The sequence below is a fragment of the Eublepharis macularius genome, chromosome 1 (assembly GCF_028583425.1).
Source record: "Eublepharis macularius isolate TG4126 chromosome 1, MPM_Emac_v1.0, whole genome shotgun sequence".
In the NCBI taxonomy this organism is placed as follows: domain Eukaryota; kingdom Metazoa; phylum Chordata; class Lepidosauria; order Squamata; family Eublepharidae; genus Eublepharis; species Eublepharis macularius.
Window position 1 is genome coordinate 202,044,109 of NC_072790.1, and position 24,711 is coordinate 202,068,819.

The window sequence follows — 24,711 nt, forward strand, 5'->3', positions numbered from 1 at the left end:
GTTCACTCTTATGGCATTACTCCAACTCTGTAGCTGCTAACCAAAGGTGGATCCCCCAGGCAATGAAATAATAATAATAAATTAATAATATATATGTATATTCCCCATAGCCATAAAGGAGAAATTACCACATTTCTTTCAGTGTCAGATATTTCAGTTTTAAACAAATGGTTCAATGAAAGTGAAACGTATTCTTTGCTGAGGACTTAATAACTGTTGCATGTCGGGCATAATAAATCTTAGTTTTACATTAACAAAAAAATTGAATTGGTAGTGTCAGTAGCAGCATTAGTATTCTTGTTCAATATTTCCCACTGTAAAAAGCAATAGAACAATTACTTTTTGTTGAACAAAGTAAATAGGGGAGCAACCCCATTTTTATTAGTCCCATTTTTTTTCTTTTAAAAACAAACAAAAAAGATATCTGCCTGTTACGTACTATGGCTGTGAGCTAACACATACACAGTCTCATCTCTGACAGGAAAATTTTGTAAATATTCAGTTAAGCAAAACTTCATTAAACAGAGCTCAGGGAAAAAATGCAATTTAGGTAGAATTCTAGAGAATTCTAAGGATTAAACCAGGGTACATCTCTGTTCACTGGAGCCTCCTAGAGTAAACCGTATTAAGGTACAGAACTGAGAAAGAATAGGGCAGTAATGCTGTACCAGGGCCCAGGATAACTCAACACATGCTGGCCTACAGACACACACACAAACAAACACACACACAGGACCATTGTCACAACTTGATCAGGCTGCTTCCCCATAGAAATGTATTTCCTTCTTAGCTACCAAATTGCAGCACTTTAAGCAGCCACACAACTTTGTGGTCTAACAGTGTTCCAGATGTACTTTCCCCACACTCTCACATCAGCTTTCCTCCATTCATTAGGGAGAGAGTGCAGTTCATGTGCATAATTAGGCAGTCTCGATGGGAAGATGTGCATTATTTTAAAAATCCCCACTGTGCCTACTGAGGAAGAGAGTTTTGACTTTTGAAAGTTCATATCCTGAAATCCTTGTTGGTCTCCAAAGTACCACTGGACTCAAATCGTGCTGTTCTACTGCAGATCAACAACCTACTTCAAACTATCAGAGATTGATGGTTTATACAGTTTGGTATCCTTCGAATATTGCAATATCCTTCTGCCCTCTATCTGAATGGCATATATCCACAGCCTACATTCAGCAGCCCCCCTCCAGTCATTTGGGATGAGGGACTGGGGAGTCTCAGATCAGAAATTTTGGCAGCAGACTCCAGAAACCTGGAAGAGAGGTCCATCAGTGGTTGCTGGCCGTGATAACAAATGGGAAACCTCTACATCTGGAGGCAGTAACCCTTCTCAATACCAGTGTTTTGGCCCCTATGCCTGGTCTGTTGTCCTTCCTTGACAAATGGTTGTACACTGTGTGAAACAGGATGCTGGACTGGATGGAGCAGTGATGGATGCCTCAGGGTGTTTTGTTTTATTCTTAACTAGAGATGGGCACGGAATGAAAAAAAAACCAAACCGCTTGGTTCATGGTTCGTTCATTTTTACGGAACACAGAACACGAACTTAATGAACTCAACCGATTTCCGAAGCGGTTTGAGGTTTGGGTTTCAGGGGGCCCAGGACGGCCCCCTTCATGCTCAGAGAGCCCAAACTCACAGGGAGTTTTCAGTAGGCTCTCCTCCAGCCACCCTCCAAGTTTTGTGAACTTGGATCTTAACTAGAGATGGATCTCTTGAGTTATAGAGCCCCAAAGCTGGTGCCCCCGGGAAAGTCCCATTCAATAGAATTGGAGCTATCAACGGCAATTGCCGTATGCCTCCATTTGAAGTGATGAACCCCTAGTCGTGGGTCATGTCAGTGGCCGCCCCCTCCTCACGGGTGGGCTCGGGGAGGCATCTGGCCACCTCCAAACTCAGTGGCTGCGGGGTCTTGCTGCCACCCGGCAGCACCCCCCTGAGCCCACCCACACAGCCCTATGGGCGACCACACGTCTGGCATGTGGAACATGTCGGCGGCCACCCCTTCTTGCGTGTGGGCTTGGGAGAGAGCTAACAGAAAAGTCAGGCTCCCTGGGGGGGACCCATAAAACAAACCAAGTTCCGAACACTACAGCCAGCCAGCAAGCTCCCCTCCCTCTCCCACTCTAAAGAAACTGAAACCAGGAATCACACGGCTTCCCCTATTTATGGAGAAGGCCAAGATTGAACAACACAGGAACACTCTGGTTGGCAGAAAAACCTACCTAACATGGTTTAGGAGGAAGAGATTGGTGTTACTATGGCTGCTGAAGGCCCAGCTCCTCAGTTGCCTTAGAGATTCTAACCTTCCCCTTTTCCTGGCTGGATGGCCCAGAGTGGGAGCTCTCTATTTGGCAGGGACAGGTGCCAATCAAGCCTGGAGGCCTCTGATTGGAGGCAACCGAAAGACTGCCACTGTTGCCTGGGCGATGGAGTGTTAGGCGCCAAAAATGTCCAAACTGGCCACGGAACAGTAAGAAAATTTCGTTTGGTTCCGGAAAACGGTGTCCCACAGAACGCGTGGTTCTGTGAATAAGAACCAGCCGTTCCATCTGGAATTTTGTTCCGTGGTTCATTTCCTGCCGATCTCTGTTCTTAACCTTACTGCCTGTTCCTCCATTGTAGTCTACCCGCGGAGGAAGCTGGTGGCCTGTGACATTTTTGCACTTCCTCTGCAAATGGTGAGGATGTGGTATTGCAGCTACCAGCTCAACAGAGGCTACGTGACACGAGGGGTGGGTGGGTAAGTACAGTTCTACCTGGCTTCTGGCTTGTACCTGGTTTCTTGATCTGTGCAACTTGTTGCATCAACACAGCCAGAACTGCTCTTGACTGTTTGCCTGCTTCCTGGTTAAGCAACCAGCTTGGTGAGTATCAGCTTGCTTCCAGACTGCCAGCCCTGACAATGACCTATTTTAAAGGATTGGGAGGATTACTGAGCTAATGTAGGTAAATCATTTTGAGAATTAAAGGAAAGTGTTCAATGTTAGCTCTGTGTTCTATTTTGGAGAGTTGGCTTGCTTTGTTCTTCATGACGTTGAGCAGCATTTTATGTGAGATGTGATTCAGTTCTGTATTTGTGGCACATTTGTTGCCCAGCCTATTCTGCAGCCTTTCAGTCCTAATACAAGGCTAAGGAGCCCATAGCTCATAGGAATAAGCGAAATGCTTTGCATGTACAAGTTTCTATGTTCAATATCATTTCCAGTAAAGAGGAGGGATTTGAGCCACCAGGGACCCCTGCCTGTGATCTCTGGATGACTTACTTTCCAGTTCCAGTACATGAATGATGAGAGAAGCAGCCATAGGGAATGAGAAGACCTGGTCATGCATGGAGCCAATCATCACTTGATTTGCTCAACTCTGGAACTACCTGGCAGGTTGTGAGGAATGGCTGTGTGTCTCTGTAACCCAAACAATGGGGAGTGGCAAGAGCAGCTGCTTCAGAAATGCCACCCAGGCTGCCCTACCCTTGTTGCTGGCACATAGAAACAAAGGTTGCCAACTCTGGCTTGGAAAATTCCTGGAGATTTGGAGCAGAGTCTGGGGAAGTTGGACTTTGGGAAGAAGAGGAACCCCACACAGGGATGTGATTCCACAGAGTTCACTCTCTGAAATTTTCATTCTCTCCAGGGAAACTGATCTCTGTAGTCTGGAGAACACTGTGATTCTGGGAGAACTCCAGGCCCCACTTGGAGGATGGCAACATTACCTGTGACCCTGCATGTGACAGGAAAGCATTGAAAGCTCAAGCAGCAGAGGTTGAGGATAATGCCTGCAGGGCACTTTCTATTTGAGCTAAAGAGAAAGTGACAGCAAAGCAGGGAAGAGAGCTGGATATTTTAAACACATCTCCTAGTGTGAGGCTGTGTGAGGAAGTAAAAGAGAATACAACTACTACCAGGCCTGGCAAAGAAGGGACAGCTCTCATTGACTTCTCACTTTCCCACATATTCATGAGGGGAATTGCCTATTTCTCTAACTACCACAAGCAAAAGGAGGAGCTCCTCTATATTAGTTCTAGGTGAAACAAACAAGAGATTTGTTGTATGTCCAGTAAGCAAGCCACTATTAGAAAGTCTTAAAATATAGTTCCTAGCACTCCCGAAAGCGCATTTTTAAATGGCTGTGTTATAAGCAGGTATATTTTACCCCTGTTGCACAACAATTCTTCAGCTATGACCATCTCGGCATTTCTGAGTTGCACATGCCAGAATAAAGAGTAGAAACACGTTAAAATAAACTACATTTTTTTTTCTTTTGGTAGCTGAACTGTTCATGGAACAACATCATCTCAAAGAAGCAGGCTTCTGTATCCAGGAGGCAGCCAGTCTCTTCCCCACATCTCACACTGTGCTGTACATGCGTGGGAGGCTCGCAGAGATGAACGGCAGCTTGGAGGAGGCTAAGCAATTGTATGATGAAGCACTAACAGTGAATCCAAATGGAGTGGAAATCATGAACCACCTGGTGAGTGTGGAAGGGTCCAGCTGCAATCTGCTGTGGGGCGCTCTGTAGCCATGCCTGGCAGACACACTCTCAGCAGCTTTGTTCTCAAGAGCAAGGCCTGTAGTAAGAGAACAGGTATTCCTTTCTCAGAAATCCTTCCATTCATTATATATATATATATATATATATATATATTATCATACAAACATAAAATATAAACTATAATCATTTATTTTCAGTATCATACATTTATATGGAACTTACTTAAATTTATTTTTAATATTTTACTTCTGTTTAAATATCTTTATTCTATCTTTTCCAACTATCTTCATATCTAACAGCATTTTTATTATAAGCATGTATTACCTAACTCTTTCCTTCTATCATTTTCTGTGTTAATTTAATTTTATTCTTGATTTTCAGCTATATAACTGAAAAAAACTTTCCATTTTTCTTGAAATTCTGAAGTCCGTCTGTTATAAAATATGTTAATTTTGCCATTATTGCATATTCATTTAGTTTATTCTTCCATTCCTTCAGGTCTGGGCATTTTGCTGCAAATATTACTATTGCTGCCATCACTATATACTTAAATAATTCACTGTGTATTTTTTTGTAATTTTACTTGGTAAGATATTTAATAGCATATTTTTCAGATCCATTGGAGACTTAAAATTTTAATATTTTTTTGCATTTCTTCATGTATCTCTATCCAATATTTTCTTGCTTTCTTGCATGCCCACCACATGTGATAAAATGTTGTGTCTTCTGACACTTCCAGCACTTCTTATTATAGTCTTCATTTGTTTTTGCTATGTCTTTAGGGGTAATATACCATCTAAAGAACATTTTATACCACTTCTCCCTCAATAGTTGACATGTAGTAAACTAACAATGCAATCCCAAGGAGAGTTACTCCAGTCTAAGCCCATTGAAATCAATGGGCATAGACTGGAGTAACTCTGTAACTCTTGCACTGTTAATTTCTTTAGTCCATTGATTTTCCCACTGACTCATGTTTATGTTTTCTCCAAAATTTTGCATCCATTTTATCATCCATTTTTTTACTTGCTCTGTTTCAGTGTCACATTGCAGTAACGTTTTATAGATCTTTCCTAATAGATGTCTTAAATTTCCAGTGATTCATTGTTCAAAAGTCGAAAAACCCTCCATTCTAACCTGGGATATGGTGCATGTTTTTGGTGATTAATGTTTTGTGAAAGCTGTGGTCCATGTGAGCAGATAAGCCCTCAGCACCCCTAGTAGCAAGTAGCAAAATAGTAAGACCTTCCCTCCCTACAGTGCTGTTGTAAGGATGTCTGTGATAATGCTGGGGTTTTTTTAACATTATCTTTCTAGTAAGCTATTGTTGTTTTAAAGAGGGTTAGAAAGAATAATTTCTGCTTGCGTACTGGAATCCAGTTCTTGGGCTTGGAATGCTAGCTGCCATCTGACAGATCCAGTCAGTTTCCAAAACAAATTTCCCCTGTAGATGGGCCTGTTTGTCCCTGGCATACTAGCGCTAATTAGTGCAGGACTCATCCGTCTCCCTGAAGGCACTTAGGCCTTTATTTAGAAAAATTCAACTTTATACTCTGCAGCAGATTTTAAGAAAGGACACCAGTCTAGTGACTAACAATCCCTTTGGGTTTATGGATTTTTCTGCTCCTTTTCCCCCCATCAAAGGCAAAAACAAAGGGAGGTCTTAACAAGCAAACAAAATAATTTTATCCCGTTGCATTTATTGATAAATATTTGGATACCTGAGAGGGAAAAATCTGTACATCTGTTGTATCCTATTGGGAGGGGAACTTGTTTCCCAATAGCAGACCACTCATACTCACATACCGATAAGTAAATACCTTCCACTCCCATTCCTGCAATATGGTACAATGTGATGAGACTCTTCTTGAAGGATGCAGGTAACGACAGGTAATAAGCCAGGAAGATTGCAACTTGAACAGAGGATTTTGGTGGGTCTCCCCAAGCTGGGCTGCATGAATTGAGCTCAGAGAACAGCAGCCGTTGTTGCAGCCCTCACCCTAGCTTCAGCAAGGAAGAATGCACTGACTTCCCTGATGCAAGCCACTCAAGTCTGACAGAAATATTGCCCCTGCCCCCAGGCCTGAAAAGAAAAAAAAACGTATGAGGCTAAACGGGAAGATGCCTTGAAGGTCATAGATCTAATTCTTCAAGCTGTGCAGGGCTTGTCTCCTTTGCAGCTAAACAGATCCACTGAGTACCCATGACCTTCCCATTCACAACTGGTATTGGCTGCCAAGAAAAGGAGTCTGATTTCTAGAGAGTCTTCTCCCAGTCTCCAGTTTTAGATGTGCACACTCACCACACCTGTGGGCCTGTTTACAGGGAAGCTGCTTAGCTTTAGCTGAGCTCTCCTCCTCAGTCGATTTGTTGATGACAAAGGTGACAATGATCAATAGCATTGCAAGGAAAGTGTCTTTAGAGACAGACTTGCTCTCTCACAACCAAACCCAGGTTCAGCTCTACAGTTAGCAGTTAGCAGATTTAGGGGCAGAAAATTTTCCAGGTATGACTTATTTATTTTTATTTATTTATGTCATTTATAATCCACCTTTCTCACTAAGACTCAAGGCGGATTACACAGTGTGAGATTAGTACAGTCAATTTCAAGGACATTTCCATGAACACTACCACAGGGTAAACAAATGCAATTTACAAAGACATACCATTAGTAAGATCCATACAGAGTTGAAGAAATATTGAAACAGAACATAAGCAATTCTAGGGCTGACATGAAGCACAAGTAGCTCATAGGAGCACATATTTAAGACCACAGGTGGTATGTAAGGCAACATAGTGGTGAAGTCTATGGTCCTTAACTCATTATCGAACCATCTGGGAGATCCTCCCTACAGTACCAAAGCCTTTTGAATAATTCAGGTGTGCATCATTTGCAGAAAGCTAGAAGAGCAGGAGCTCAACTGACCTTTGCAGGCAGGCCGTTCCACAGGGTAGGGGCCACCACAGAGAAAGCCTGTGTATGGGCTGCTGTTGATTTCACCCATATGCAGTGTGGCACCTGTAGGACACCCTGTTCAGATGAGCGAAGCTGTCGTGGAGAGACATAGGGAGGGAGGTGGTCCCATAGGTATGCTGGGCCAAGGCTGTGAAGAGCTTTGTATGTGATAACCAATACCTTGAACTGAGCACAGTAGCTGACTTAGGCAATCTCTGGCCAAATCCAAACCTGAAGTGACATATCCTAGAGGGAGAAGGCTGCTATGAATGCACTCTGGAGCAGAGTAACAAACTCTTTAATACAAAAGCTGTGAATCATACCTCTATTTGATGTCTTCCCTCCTGACCAGCATGGTGCAGTAGTCAGTGTTGGACTAGGATCTGGGAGACCCAGGTTTGAATCCCTGCTCTGCCATGGAAGCTTGATGGGTGACCCGGGGCCAGTCACTTGCTCTCAGCTAACCTGCCTCACAGGATTGTTGTGAGGATAAAATGGATAATGTGAGTGCACAGTGCTCTAAATTCCTTTGGGTTCCCATTGAGCAGCAAAGTGAGGTTATAAAGATTTACACAAAATAAATAAAACCCAGGTCCTGGATTCCCTGCCTAACAGACTTCCACCCAGTCTGCTCCTTGTGGCCACTAACTGAGTGGCTGTTACCAAATGTGCTTGGAGCCTCACATTAAACTTCCTTGGCCCATTCCGCACGGTACACTTTGCAGGCAATGCTGAGCATTCATGCCAATTGATGCTGAAATGGCTTGGGGTCCCATCATTCTGCACTGCAACTTGACACGATTTGGTGTCTGCTGATGAGTTGAGATGTGTCTGTTTGGAGCCACATTTTGTGGAGGTGGAGCTGATGTCATTAAAAAATTTTTTTTTGCGTGTGTGGTAATATTGTAATGTTGGAACCCATCCTCCCCCCCCTCATATTTGCTGTTTGGGCTGTCCCATGCCCACTGGAGAGGCAAATGGTGATGGAGTTTTGGGGGGAAACATGTACTTTTTGTGCTTATTCCACTCTAATTTATGTTTTTTTATGCTTCCCAGGAGTCTTCCAAGTTTACCAGTGAGGTTAGGGCAAAGTAGAGACTTGAACCAAGGTTGTCCCAGTCCTAGTATAGTCCATCACTCTAACTACTATACAACACCACCTCTGACCAAGTTAGCAGTTCTGGTACCTTTTGATAGGGCACCTGGACTGAATCAGCTTTATCATATTTTTCATTGCATGTGCTAACCATATGCTCAGGCATTGAAAAACCAAGCGAGGTGGTAAAATCTCACCATGTTGCAATCCTATTTTATGTTTCCTATAACTAGCATTGCTTCCCATTTTTTCCCGCAGAAGGAAAGGGCAATTTATAAACTCTGTTGCACTCCTAATGACATCATAAAGAATATGATTGTATTCCAAACTTCAGAATTTGTTTTAAAAATGAGCCTTTTTTCCAATCTAGGGCATAAATAGCTTGCTTTGGCAAAGAAAACTCTCAGTTGACACACACACCCAGGCCGTTTTCACACACCTGTTAATGCCTCCAGAAAATCGTGCAAAAGTCGTGGCATGACAGCATCTTCATAGCGTGATTTCCCATTTAATGGTGTGATGATGTCAGAAATCATGCCATTAAATGAGAAATCGCGCTATGAAGTCGCCGTCGTGCCATGAGTTTTGCACAATTTTCCGGAGGTTTTAGGCATGTGAAAACAGCCCCAAATCTGAATAAATGAAAGTCCTCACTGCTGCATTGGGGAATATTTGTTGTATTATTACCTGTTGTGCTGCAATTATAATCACAGGAGCCCTGCTAAAAAGGTGAACGCCTCATAAACATTGAGATACAGACACAGCATCTGTTTATAGCTAGAGCTAAAATGGAATTTAATGGTGTTCAGAGACGAGATGGACAGACATATAGGTGATGAGCCACTTTGAGGGCTGTATGCTGAAAGGCAGTATGTAAATTTATGTAAATTCCATAAATAAGTCAAATACTTTGAGCTTGATAGCTACAGCAGCTATTTTGGGGGTGGGTGGGTAGTAAAGCATGTAATGCAATAGGTTAGGAAAAACCTTCATCTGCTGGGAACGTATCTACAATACCATGCCTAGGATCTAGTCAGGCAGTGTCTGTATAGCTGTAGTTCAAATGCTTAACAATAGGTCTAACAGAATTAATTGAATAATTAGTGTGATTAAGCAACTAATGCTTTGATTACAATCAAAACTGTGGTTGTGACTAATCTTCATGCAGGCACACAGACACGTGGCCATTTTCCTTTTGCCTTCACTGCTGCATACTACTCCCCAGATAACAGAGATTAGAGCCTATAGTCTTGCTTGCTTTTGCATTACAGTTGCCAATCACCAATCAGATAACTCCTTACATTATGTGTTTCCCCTCCCCCTACCAGAAACCACCCAAAATTGGAGCAAGATGGGGAAATGTGTGGTGTGATGCCATTGCACTGTGGTTTATGTGAGTCTACATATTTTGCAGTGGAGGTTGGTCATTCAACTCAGGGATGCTGTTTTTAGCAGCAGACCTGTATCAAGTGTAATATGGAGTTCTGCCCTCAGAAGTAAACACACACTACAGTTTTCTCTGTAATGAAAGTATTTGGAAATACTTCTTTTCCAAAATCTATTTCCAAGTAAATATGTCAGGTTAAAAAATAAGTCCAAAAATCATAACTTTTAAAATTCTCCTAGGTCACATGTAAGCTGTCCTAAAGAGGCACCAGCCATGATATACTAATGTGCTTCAGACATTTGGTTGTAGTTCATAATATTGTGTATGTACACTTGCTTTCAAATGCATCACTTCAAAGAAGAAAAGGAGCGATTGCTTAATTTTTTTAAACCTCCAATATCAGTTTCCTTAAAGGTTTGCTTCTTCACATTGGCCTGGAGAAAAACACAGAAAGACACATCATAGAAGATTGTAGCAACACTAATTAAGTGCCACTTTACCAGGAAAGTGTACTCTTTTTGTATATACAAAAACAAAAAGCCCGTAGTAGTCATGCTAACTCCACAGGAGCTGATACCTGTTGCGAGTGTAATTCTTTTCTAGCTCTTTAGCTAATTGCTGTATGGCAAGTTTCATATGGGCCGATTCCACACTACCTTGTTTTAGCGCTAGTTTTTCGCTGCTGCCGCACTACACATTCCTCTGTTCACGCGTTTTTTAAAAAAAAATCGTAATAGTATCGCTACGGCATTGCAGCAGACCACCGCGATTTCATTGCGCTATGAGCTCATTAAATCATCCATCCCATAAAGCATCACCCAATCAATACGCACCCCTCATCTCCGCGGCCCCGCCCCCGCACAAAGGGGAAAAAAAAGAAGGGCAATTCATCGGTATGCCGACACCGCGACTCAATCAGCCTCCATGCACCTACCCGGAATTAGAACGGACCGCATCGTTGTTGGGGGAAAAGGTTAAAAATAGCTTTAAATCAGAGGTGCAATGGATCTTGGATCAATAGAGAGTCAGCACACGAGTTTAGCTTTTAAAAAACATTTACTTCTAAAGGGAAAAGGGTCACAGGTTGCCTACAAAACAACAAACACCTGGAGCTACATTTTTCCTTACTGTTTACAACAAAGAACTGAGATAATAGAATGGAGAATCTTCTTCTTCCTCCTTCTTCTTGACCCTGAAAGGACAGTCACCTGACCTGTTGACCAATAACAGTTTACAAACACTCTCAAGTTTCCCGGGCTTGCAGATTATTGGCTTTGTGCCAGGTTCCCTTTCCAGGTCAATCTAAACAATAGCATGGTAGGTAAACACATTAACCCCATAATGACTGAATCTCAGACCTTGCAACACACATATATTCCAACAATCGTAACATTTTTCGGTGCAAGCTGTCATGTCAGCTTTCGGCTTGACTGCTCCGTCATGTTGCAAGAGTGGATCTCCAGATGAAAGCTGGGGAGAATGATGCATAGGACGGACAAGGATGTTGATTGCCCCTCACGGAACCAGTGTCATGTAGTGTGGAAACAGGGGTCCGCAGTGGGTGATGCCTCCCCTGTCACAGGCGATCACCCGCCTTAATCAGAAGATATTTATTTTGGTCATTTGGTCACAGGATGGTTTCACGAGGAGCCATGACAAGCAATCCCAAAATCCGCCTACTACCCACAGAGATGAAAACTCCACGGACCCAGTATTGAAAAACATTTCAAAACTGCCTGCCCAAACAGGGGGCCAATCACTGCAGACTATCGATGGTGGGAGGAGAAAGAGCCAATCAGCGCCAATTAACAGGGTGTGGTTTCGACAGGACAGGATAGTATCGTGTCGGTATACCGACTGCCTTAATATATATATATATTTTTTAAAGGCACATGACTTTTCAGAGCAAAACCACGCCCCCACGCGTTCATTGCGGGTTTTGTTGAGGGGATGTGATCGTGGTGTCGCACGAAAAAGACAGAAGTCGGAAGGTGATGTGAACACGTGCGTGATTATTGCGCCCTCGAACATGACGCAATGATATTGGGAAAAAAGCGGGAGGTAAGGTGGTGTGGAATCGGCCATGGTTCTTGAGGATCATGAATTTCATTCAAATACTATTAGGGTTGCTAGCTTCAAGTTGAGAAATTCTTGGAGATTTGGAGGGTGAAACCTGGAGCAGGGCTTGGGAAGGCTACAGACCTCAGTAGGGTATAATCTCTCCTTCCAGAGCAGCCATTTTCTCCAGGGGAACTGATCTCTGTCATCTCGAGATCAGGTGTAATTCCAGGAGATTTCCAGCTGCACACTGAGGTTGGCAACTCTATTATACTGGAGAAAAGCAGATAAGCAACTGTCTTCTGCTTTTTCTTGAATACTATCTCAGCCATAATCATGTACAAGAGCACCATTTTGGGTGTCAGTTGAGAAGCTAGTCAGATTTCATTGAGGAGGGCAAGATTACCCAACATGTAGCCAAATGCAGAGGAGCTAATCACTTGCACAGCTGCAGTTCTGCTGCAAGTTGCTCTTTGTGAAAAGAGCTCTAAGTGCTGAAGTATTCTTTCTCAAGTGTAAAGTTGGTTTTTAAAAATGAGAATGTAATAGTTGCTTTCACATTTTGGATCTTTTTATGTTTGCTTGGTAGAGGAGGGATTCTGAAGCAAAGAGTTCTGCACAGGTTTTCTATACAGTGCTATGATGAGTAAACAATATGAATAAAAATAGGAATTACCCTATAATTATGTTATTCACTATAACATTTATTTTAGATGCTTAGTAACTAGGTACCATCTATAAGAAAATATCTGGGCATCTCTTTGAGTCTTTTAAAATAATTTTAGCAACTTTTAAAGCTATGATACCCAATGAATTTACTATTGGGATTCAAATGAGTTTCAGAAGAGCCCAGTTGTCTCAAAGATGGAAGTACAGATCTGTTTTACAATGAAGTTAAGTACTAAAAATATGGTTATTTTGAGCAATTTCTGGCCCATAGATTGTAATGGTGGGAGAAGGGACATGCTCAAACTGGCCAGTCAGTCCATGAGATCAGAAAGACAAATAGTTCTTGAAGAGTCATTCCTGCAGTCTGTACACACCCAAGCCCAGTTGTACACCCTGCACAACTTCATATATCTGAAGCTGAATGTAACCCACCCATGTACGTTGGTCCACCGGGGCCCAGTCATTCAGGTTTGCATGTGTGTCTTTTGTATCACCTGGCATAGCACAACAAAGGGCTGCTTGGTGGGTCACAAATCATATACGCTTGTTCTAATACTTGGGATTTTCTCTCTCTGGGCCAAACTACACCTGACGGGGCAGCCGTGTGCGTGCCACATTCACATATGAAATGAGAAATGGGGGGGGGGGTCTATTTTTCATATATAAAAGAGAGTGAAGGTAAGGGGACTTAATCCCCCTACCACTGCCTTGCCTTGCAGCACTGCTTGCAGCACCTCAAACCGACTGCTTGCCTTGTAGCACTGCAGCCCAATGCTTTGAGTTAGGCTTAGGAGGGAAATGCTTGAAGTACAGCAAGGTAAGGTGCAGGTGGATCTTTTCCACTATCTGCCTAGAACCAGCACAGAACAAAATGCAGTGGATCCTACCCCTCTCCTACCACTCCACTGAGCAACATTTGAAACCTTCCTGCAACTTAAGGAGCCTTTCACTAACTTCAGTGTGTGTTTCTCCAACAGAAGAACCACTTAAATGGTTGGATCCATCCCAATACTTGGTTCCGTCACATCATATTTGGACCTCTGTAGATACAGACGAATCCACCAATCATTATGATTGGCTCACCTATGAAACAGAACAGTGCCTGAAAGTACAAACATGAATTTCTTTCAGGATTTTTGTTTTCCAGAGCAATCTGCACTGGCTTGACTGCAGTATCCTGTCTGCCTTCCAGCCATCCATCATGCTGACAAATTGTCTTTGCAATGCTGTGACGGAAAGGGAAAGCAGAAGCAGGTGTGAATTTTAAGGCATTTACAGCAGTCCTCTTTTATTCTGGGTAAAAGGGTACAAAAAGACAGGAAGAATCCCCTCCCCCCACTTAGTAAAAATGAGGGTCAGGATACAGTTGTTTTCAAGTTATAATGGCGGTGAATTTTAATATCTCTGACTGTTAGAGGACAAACCCCATTTTTCTTTGCTCCAGGAAAATAAACATCCTGGGAAATATTTTATCTGATGGAAGACGATTGAGGTCTTTATAGGAGGTCTGCCGCATTCCAAGGTGAAGTGGGAGGGTAAAGGCATGTGGGCAGGGGGTGCTGAACCCTTCAGTCACTCACCTTTTGGAATCAGTCCCCCAGGAACCTTTTTACCAGGCAAGCTTTGATACCAGAAGTGAGCCCAGAAGAGCAGAAAGTTATGGGTCAGAAGAGGATTAAGTTCTCTACAATCATGCACTTATCTGGCCTCTTAAATCACACCCCGCTCTCTGTGTCATACACATCTGTGTGAGTCTCCTGACATCATATGTAATTTGGCCTTGATCTTTAAAAAGAGATCATTGTGATTCAGCTGAGAACCAAAGAAAGATTTTTGGGTGGGTGAAAAAAGTATTTACACTCTCACTGGCACTTAAAAGCATTTCAGAAAAGCACAATGAGTTTTGTTTCTTTTTCCCCAATGCTGCTAGTACTTACAAAGAGCAGTTACTGCAACAGAAAGGAGACTGTGGCCCAGAAGCCATCACGTGGGCGTCTGCACTATCTTCAACCCTGGGTTGTTGAGGGCTACATCATTTTTCCTGACACAAATGAACAGTATTGTAGAGAAGTTTTATTTTGCAACAGAGCCAAACTGAATGGCAAAATAGGATTGAGAGATCCTGACTCTTGCATTATTTATTTGTTTGTTTTAAACCATTTATTAGCTGCCTTTCTACCTTGCCAGGAACTCAAGGTGGCTTACGATATAAATTGTAAGTTTAGGACTATATTGGCCGTTTAGGACTGCCAATAAACATAAAAACAAAGTTAATTAAAAGCATTCCTAAATAAAACAGTCTTCAGCTGCCTCCTGAAGATTGGCAGGGAGGGGGCCAGGCACACCTTCCTAGGGATAATGTTCCATAATTGTGGAACTACCACCAAAAAGGCCCTCTCTCGTGCCACCAGGTGAGCTTCTTTAGCTCATGGGACAGTCAGGAGGGTTTCTCCATGTAATCTTAATTCCCAGGCAGGAACATATGGGAGAAGACAGTCCTTCAGACACCCCAGTCCCAAGCCATGTAGAGTTTTAAAGGCCGAAGAAGAGCTGATGTAGCATAGTGGTTAAGGGGTTGGGTTGGGTTGGGTTCTGCTAATCTGAATCCCTTTACTGCCATTTTTTATTTTTTTATTGCTTTATTAGTGTAGAACAAAAAATAAAAAAGCGAACAGTGAAAAAGAAAAAAAATGCTGGTTGCCAAATATATAGATATCTATAAAAATGTCCAAGTTTCTAAAAATAAGTCCATACACAATTGCCTTGTGTATTGTAAACCATTCAAATGTTGATAAGTTCATAACATCTTCAATCCAGTGATTTACAGGAAGTGGGCTTTTGTTTTTCCAATGCTGAGGTATAAGTCTTTTAGCAACTATAAGGATACAAAGGGTCTATTTCTGTTGACCATCAGTTAGATTCCAAGAAGCAGGCAAGTACTTTAACAGTACATTAACATCCACAAAAATAAGTGCATTTCTTAACACAAAATTAATATGACTAATAAATTTATCCCAAAAGAGCTGAATAACTAAACATGTCCAGAACATATGCTTAAGAGATGCATTTTGTGAATTATATTGCAACAGTTAGACCCTGTGCTTAAATCTTTAGTAAAAAAAGTTGTGGTGTCCAATATATCCTAAACATAATTTGCTGAATAAGATCCGTAGTAGCAACAGGTATATCACTTAAAGCCTTATCCCATTGTCTTAGCAACACTGGATGTTCCAGTTTGTTATTCCATTCATCTCTAAGGCTCCATATATCATATTTATGAACCAACCTCAAATATTTATATACAGATATTGTAGAATTCCTTTTCTGTGTTGATTCAATAAGAATCTTTAAAAGTGAGGGAGGATCTGAAGCACTCAAAACTGCTAGACAATATTTGGACACCAACAAATGTTGCAAATGGCAGAAGCTGGCAAATCATATTTAGACCTCAGTTGAAAGCATGACAAGAACTCATCATCCTTACATATCAATTGATCCAAAGTAATAATTCTTTTATCCGTACAAGCCTTCCATAAGAAAGATTTCCCAATTTTTAAGTCTGGATTTGACCATAATGTTAGTTTAGCATGTGAAAATGGATCGAATTGATTTGTCATGATATTATATGCCATACTTCTCTAGCTGCAGAAATAGCTGGAAGAACAAAATTCATTGACTATTATTATTATTAACAACATTCGATTTATATACTGCTCTTCAGGACAACTTAATGCCACGCTCAAGCAGTTTACAAAGTGTGTTATTATTATTTAACATAAGTAGACCCTAATGCATTCCACTTAGAGATTGGTTCCAAAAAAGAGGCCTCCAAAAGAACCCAAGATGGATACTCCAATTGAGGAGAGGGATCCCAATACTTTGTACACGCTAACAAATATGCCTGATGATAAGCACTAAGGTCTAGAAGACCAAGCCCTCCTTCATTAACTGAAAGTTGCAGTCTCTTTAAAGAAATCTTGGCTGGTGTTGCACCCCAGATAAATTTCCAAAACAAATATTAATTTTTTGAATATATCTACAAGGTATATAAAAAGGGATAGCATGTATAACATATATAGTGTGAAGAATAATATTCATTTGAGTGAATTTACCCGATAATGACAGGTTTAGGGATACCCATCTATCCAAAGCCAAGGATATATCCGAGATCAGTTTATTAAAATTCAACAAAATCATGTCCTGATATTCCTTGGAATCAATATTCCATTATAAGTAATAACATCTGGGCACCATCAAAAATGTTCTTCAGTAACTACACTCTGTGATATATTGTATTCCAGAGGCATTAATTCAGATTTTGCCCAATTAATTGAATAACCAGACAAATCACCAAAATTATTAATCAAACTCATTAATTCAGGAATGGAAGACTGAAGTTCTGAAATAAATAATAAGAGATCATGCATATAGAATAATTTTAAATTCTAAAGACTTACGTATAAAGCCATGTTTATTATGCCTTTGGCTAATAGCACAAGCCAGAGGTTCCAAACATAAATTTAAAAATGAGAGGAGAAAGAGGACAACCTTGCCTAGTAGCTCTTTCAAGAGTGAATGGTGCAGAAAAAATATCATCTGTCTATACCCTAGATCTAGGGGATTAATACAAAATTCTAATTCCATCCAAGTCAGGAGATGTTAGGATTGGGCCTAGGCCTCTTGATATCAAATTGGCTTCTGATCCCCCTTTTCATAATTAAGCTCTGAGTTAGCCTGGAGTGCCAGGAAAAGAAGGGCAATTATAATGCCATTTCCTATGCTTGACACCTCTCCTTCAGATGTTTGGGAAACTTGACAACTTGGGATACATAATTGTGTGTTGCTTTAGCCTTTTGGTACCATCATAAAACCAGAGACCTGAGGGATAAGAGACACGAGACAGGGAGCCAGCTAGCCAGTCAGTCTGACTTCTGTTGCTGGGATGATATTAGAACAGATTTTAAAGGGATCAGTCTGTAAGCATCTGAAGGACAGTTCAGTGATCCGGGGAAGTCAGCATGGTTTTGTCCCTAACAGATCTTTCCAGACCAACCTGGTTTCCTTCTTTGATCGAGTGACCAGCTTACTGGATCGGGGGAACCCTGTTGACATGATTTATCTGGATTTCAGTAAAGCTTTTGATAAGGTCCCCCATGACATTCTGATGGGCAAACTGGAAGACTGTGGAGTGGACTATAGGACAGTTCGGTGGATAGGGGACTGGTTAGAGGACCACACCCAAAGAGTGGTGGTCAACGGCGTTTCATCAGATTGGAGGGAGGGGTCCAGTGGGGTGCCGCAGGGCTCAGTTTTGGGGCCGGTACTTTTCAATATTTTTATCAATGATCTGGATGAAAGAGTGGAAAGGCTGCGCATTAAATGTGCTGATGATACCAAATTGGGAGGAGTAGCAAACACCCAAGAAGATAGAATTAAAATTCAACAAGACCTGAATACTCTGGAGAAGTGGGCAGCTGTGAATAGGATGCAATTCAACAAAGACAAGTGCACAGTATTACATCTGGGCCACAAAAATGGGAAGCACAAATACTGGATGGGGGATACACTTCTGGGCAGTAGTATATGTGAAAGGGATCTTGGGGTAAGAGTGGACTGTAAACTAAATATGATCAGTCAGTGTGATGCGGTGGCAAAAAAGGCCAATTCAGTCCTGGGTTGTATCAAAGGGGCCATAGCGTCGAAATCGCAGGAGGTCATAGACCCTCTTTATACTGCCTTGGTCAGGCCACACCTGGAGTATTGTGTGCAGTTCTGGAGGCCTCACTTCAAAAAGGATGTGGACAAAATCGAGAGGGTGCAGAGGAGAACGATGAGAATGATCAGGGGTCTGGAGACTGAGCCCTACGAGGAAAGGCTGAGGGCCTTGGGAATGTTTAGTTTGGAGAAGAGGAGATTGAGGGGGGACATGATTACTCTCTTTAAATATTTGAAAGGCTGTCATTTGGAGGAAGGCATGGAGCTGTTCCAGTTGGCAGCAGAGGGTAGGACTGGAAGCAATGGGCTTAAATTACATGCACAAAGGTACCGGCTGGATATTAGGAAGAACTTTTTCATGGTCAGAGTAGTTCAAAAGTGGAATCAGCTGCCTAGGGAGGTGGTGAGCTCCCCTTCACTGGCAGTTTTCAAGAAGAGGCTGGATGAATATTTGTCAGAGATGCTTTAGGCTGATCCTGCACTGTGCAGGGGGTTGGATTAGATGGTCTGTATGGCCCCTTCCAACTCTATGATTCTATGATTCATTGCAGGTTAGGCTGGATTTAGGGACGGGAACTCTTTCCTCCCACTCCTTGGCAAAGAAAAGGTACAAAAAGAGCCTGCAGCGATTAAGCTGCTCTGCTCTGTTGAGGTTCTGGATACAGAAGACAGAGGGTCTTCCTCTTCCAGGGCACCAGACTCCCTTCTCAAGAAGGAGATGAACAAGGTACTCTGTGGAAATTCTTTAGGTGCTAGACAGTGGCAACTTCTTTTCTTTTTGTAGCTGCAAACCTTGTGCAAGATCTGTTTTCCCTAACCTGTGTGCTCCTTATATTGTGTAGTCTGTTGTAGTCCAATAAATACCTTTATTGGTTTAAGATAAGTTGTGTCAGTCCTCACCTGCATGCCAGCTGCTCTGTCACATGCCAGAACTCTGTACATTCTCAGAGGCTTGGCAGCCTCCCCCAATAGCTGGTGAAGGGAAACGCCTGTTTCAGTTGGAGTGGTGGCAGCCCTACTGAAGGTACTGGGGATCAGAGGGAGGAAAGAAAAGCCTCCCCCATCCATAACAGGAGAGCTCTCAAGTTCCCAGTCTGCCTTTCTCTTTACCCACAGAACCTCTGGCTTGTCAGAATTCAGTTTCAGCTTGTTCACCCTCATTCAGCCCATTACATGGAGACAAATTTGGGCTCTCCATTGAGTGTATATTTAATAGACAGTCCTGACCAATCTTAACTCTTCAGTGAGTGTGACTGCAATGTATATGTGTTGAGTGTATTTATTCTGTACAGTTTGTATGTGTGCCTTTGAAACATATTGAGGGTATGTCTACTGCCTTTAAGACTGGAAACCAGTGACCTGATCTTCTGTATGCTTAGGGCCAAACCAGGCAAGAGGCTGGAAGTGCCATGGATTGCACCCCCAAGTCTTTTTTTTTTCAAATTAAAGACGTAGACTCACATCACCTCAGTTTGAATTGATACTTTGGTGTAGAGAAGATTAAGCTTTTCTGACACACACCATTTTCCTGACCTGAAGTGGCCCCATGCAGTTGCTCTTTGCCCTTTGGAGAAGACATAAAGATCCCATATGAGGACCAGTATTAACAAATACTCTCCTGTAGCTAGTATACAGGAGCATAATACCTCTGAACAAGGAGGCTTCATTTAGCTATCATAGCTAATAACTGTTCATAGACTCATCTTCCAAGAATGTGTCTAAGACTCTTTTAAAACTATGTAAGCCAGTGGGTACTACCACCCGTCTTGTGATATCTAACCTATTAATTTTATGGAGAATCTGATAGTCCAAAGATTATCTACATACAGCAGGGGTCCCCAACCTTTTTTGAGCCTGTGGGTGCAATAACAAAATGGCTACCATAAGGGGGTGGAACCAGACACACACAGAGGAAGTCTTAAGTGCAAGGCTGAAGAGGGGTAATTTTAAAAAAGAAAAAGTGGAGTGAGAGAGAGAATAAACCAACAGTGGGATGGCAACTGCCGCTGAAACAATGTTTTTGAAAATCTGCACAGCCAATCAGAAATCCTGTTGGACAACAGGCCCACCTGGTGCCGTCCACTTGGTGGGCACCAGGAGAGGTGTCAGTGGGTATCATGGTGCCCATGGACATTACAGTGGGGACCCCTGAAACACAGGATTACCTCCTTCTGTTTAGAATAATGTCCTCCTATTTGGATTTACCATCTATTAAGATGGTGCCAAGTTGGTCATGAATATAAAATATCGGGTCTGTTAATTTTTATGCTTCATTTAGAGTCTGCCTTTCTCACAGAGAGAGTTTAGTGGTTGCTCTCTGGTGAAATACAATGCCGCCTGACATGCTTTTGTGCCAGTACCTTCAATTTGTCTTCTTTGCATGATGTTCCCATGATAAAGAAATATGAATACTTAAAATGCTTTACTCTGTGTTATTGTAAAAATCGGCCTCTAGGCCAGTTCTTCCAAGTTCGTACTTCCCTGGTGCTATTTGATGGTGCAGAATGCAGAAGCATGTTACCATGATAATGTAACTGTATTTAGCAATCTGTTTCTTGAGGGGATCGTTCATGAAACACATGAATTCTTGATGACCTCCTACCCCCTGGATACCAACCTTATTACAAAGCCCTACCATCTGTACCATCTGTGAGGGAGTCAGATTGTCCCTGTCCCCAGACTACAGTCTAGAGAATAGATTAGTCCCCAAGAACACAGAAATTAAAGGACAAATTGTAAAGTAAGAAAATAGAATGGAACCGCACTGGATTTCCCCCTTTAAGAAATGAATCGATGTTTGACCGTGCATAAGGGCAGAACAGCAACATCAGCAGGAAGGGGATTACTTAGCCCTTGAAATAATGCACAGTGAGAGAAAACACCCGAGAAAAGACTGCAACAAGCCATAGCTCCTTACAGATGCTCTCAGATCACATCCGTGCATGAATCCCATATCATTACAATCGAAGCTTGTGCATCTTTATTCCTGAGAGGAATGAACCATCTTGTCACTGTGGAGCACTGTCCTCATTATGCAGAGGAGCTAGGTAGTAATAACAGTTTCACAGGAATGGAAGCTCATGCCTACAAAACCCATAAGTGCAGCATCTGTCAAGTGTCACCTACTTTGGGACAGAATTCTTCAGATCTGATAACAACTGATAGTGCTGATCATACAGCGTTATTCTTTATATGTGCTCTTAAAAATGTTTTGGAATCACATGTCAGAAATTATTTATTTATATCCCGCCATTCTGCCCTCAATTTGGCCCCCAAGGCACCTGACATAGTAAACCATACATACAACAATCACATTATAAAACCATTAAAATCAACCAAAACACAACATTAAAACACTTAAAACCAGAGCTTTAAAAACATTTAAAGCAATTAAAACATTGGACATGGAGAAGGGATCACTCAGGGCATGCCAAACAAAACAAATAAGTCTTTGCCCACTGGTGGAAGATGGCAAAAGAAGGGAATAGGCGAATCTCCCTGGGAAGAGTTCAGAATTTTGGTGCAACAACTAAGAAGACCCCCTCCTAGGCTGACACCCATCTAATCTCAGAAAGCAGGAGCATCCAAAGTAGAGCCTCCAAAGATGACCACAGTGTTGGGTAGGTTCATAAGAAATCATGCCAGTATGGTGGTAGTACTGTATTTTAGTCTGGAGAGAAACTGAGTGTGTGTGTGTGCATGTTTGTGAGAGAGAGAATACAGACCATTTTGGATACTTTTTCCTGCACAGCTCTGTGTTTAACTGAGATTGCAAAGCACTTGGTATACTTGATGGAAGGGTCATTCATAGCTCAGAGGTAAAGCTTGTGTTTTGCATTCATGCAGAAGATCTCAGGCTCAGTTAAAGGATTTCAGGTAGATTGATTGGATAAGATCTCTATATGAGATACTCAGAGCTATTTCTAGTTGGAGCAGTGGTGGGATCAATAAGACAGTTTCATATGTTCATGGGCTGTATTAATGATAATAATAAGCTACCAAAAAGCAAGGCAATCATGGTTTCACACTTCTCATGTTGTCTAAGCTCAGCATCATTGTATGTGTTCGCATCTGTCCCTTACATGGTCAGAACACACATCTTGCCCCTGGGGATGTATGAATCCTCTCCCTCTTCATGAGAAACCAGGGAGTGTGTTCTTTTCCACTCCTTTTGTGCCCTGTGAAAAAGCACCTTAACTAATTATAGACAGTGAATTAGAAAACGTTCCACAAAAAAAAGATGAGGCAAAACCCAAGATCTCAATAAAGCAATTATTTCTTTAGGTGCGCAATGAAGCACAAATAGCTGGAAAGAGATTCTCTGTTTTCTCTAACACTGTGACAGTGGTTCAGCTGGGAAGGCGATGCAGCAGCCACTCTAATTACAAATAGCTCTGGGAAAGGGCCTGGTTCTTTCAGCATACAGCTAGCCCCATTGCCACAGCTTCACAACACTACACTGGGTCTAGGGTTGCCAGCCTCCAGGTGGTGTCTTGAGCTCTCTCAGAATTACAACTGATCAGTTCCCCTGGAGAAAATGGCAGCTTTGGATGGTGGACTCTGTGGCATTATATCCTGCTGAAGTCACTCTCCTCCCCAAACCCCACCCTCTCCAGGATCCATCCACAAAATCTCCAAAAATTTCCCAGCAGGCAACCTGGGTTCTGTCAAATATATTTGTTGTTGCAAGCAATCTACAAGAACTGATCCGTATAGTGTGTATCCAGATTACTTGATTTCATAGTTTAAAGACTCTGTTTTCACCACTGTCCTTTCCCCCTTCCCCCTCCATTAGTTACAGAACTCAAATAATGGACTTATGGTGCAATTCTACAGACACTTTCTTGGCATTAAGCCACATTGAATAATATGGAGGCTTACTTCTTAGTAGACCAGTTTAGGAGTGCTCTCTTAGTAACAATGAGTTGGAAAGCCTGCATCATTAACTCTTGCTTGTTTTACTTGCTCTAGTGTGCACTTAGGCTTGCATTCCCCCACCTTCCATTTTTTGAGATCCATCCAAAATGAGGCTTTAGCTCCATAAGGTGTTGCTCTTTGTGTTTTTTTAAAAAGGCTTTCAGTATACATTTTAAGAGTACTTACCATTATTATGTATTATTATATACGTATTTTTTAAAATATTATTATGTAAGTATTTTTTAAAAGAATGTTTTAAAATCGAATGTTATTATAAAGAAATGGAAACATAGAGTGGCTAGCTTTAAAGGAAGGTGTGGTTCCTGTACCTTTTACAGGAGAGTGAAAAAGAGGATTCCTTAACAGATGCAGCTTGTCATACAGAGAGGAAGAGAGAAGCACTCTGCAAATGCACAGAGCACTCTTGTCTTTAATAGTATTGCCCAGGTTCTTCTAAGGCCTAGCCCTAATGAGCCTTCAACTTAAGTCCTGACCTGGAAGGTCCAGGTAGCCTGATCTTGTTGGATCTCAAAAGCTAAGCAGCGATTGGTCCTCCTGGTCAGGATTTAGATGGGAGACCACAAGGAAGGCCAGGGTTGCTATGCAGAGGCAGGCAGTAGTAAAGTACTTCTGAACATCTCTTGCCTTGATAACCCGATGGGGTGGCCGTAAGTCAGCTGCAACTAGACAGAATATAATTTTATCTTATTTTTTGCCATAAACCTTGGCAATAAAGGATGACTGGTGTGTTATCCTTTCAATATAGGCTTGTACCAGCAACATGACTGCATAGAATGGCAGCACTACATTTTAGTTGAAAACAATGATATTCACACAATAACTCCAGGAGGTATGGTGTGCCATCACTGAAAGAGCCATAGTGGTGTAATGGGCAAAATGTAGGACTGGACTGTGCAAACCTGGGTTCAAGTCCTTGTTCAACCATAAATCTCACTGGTCTTTCATCCTAACCTAACTCCAAAGGGTTATAGTGAGGAAAAATAGGATAACCAGAGCCAGTGTTGTGTAGTTGTTGGGGTGCCTGACTGTGATTAAGAAGACCCAGATTCAAGTTCCCACTTAGCAATGGAGCTCATTAGGTGAACTTGGGCAGGTGTCTCTCAGGCTAGCCTACCTGACAGGGCTGTTGTTATGATCAAAAGGAGGTGTTTAACGTATGTTCCTCTGAGCTCCTTGGAGGAAGGATAAGACAGAAGAGTAACAATGAATAAATAGAACTGTGTTTAGTACCTTGAGATCTTCACATGACAAATAGATGTTAACTTGAGATTTAAGAGGATGAATAAATGGCTGAGATAGTGACAAGCCAGATTTCTCTCTTCAGAGTATTCTTAGCTGAGTTGCAGTTGGAACCCTGTGCACAAAGAAGTAACCATATTAATCTGC

The 24,711-nt window shown here is 42.0% G+C and overlaps 1 protein-coding gene across 1 annotated transcript in view; it reads left to right on the forward strand.

Moving 5' to 3' along the window:
* The window catches only part of TTC7A (tetratricopeptide repeat domain 7A), a 243,016-nt gene that overhangs the window by 191,925 nt on the left and 26,380 nt on the right, over nt 1-24,711 (forward strand). Inside the window, exon 19 of the mRNA XM_054984113.1 lies at nt 4,283-4,485. Within this exon, the coding sequence (XP_054840088.1) occupies nt 4,283-4,485 (203 nt within the window). The remainder of the gene's footprint in view (nt 1-4,282; nt 4,486-24,711) is intronic.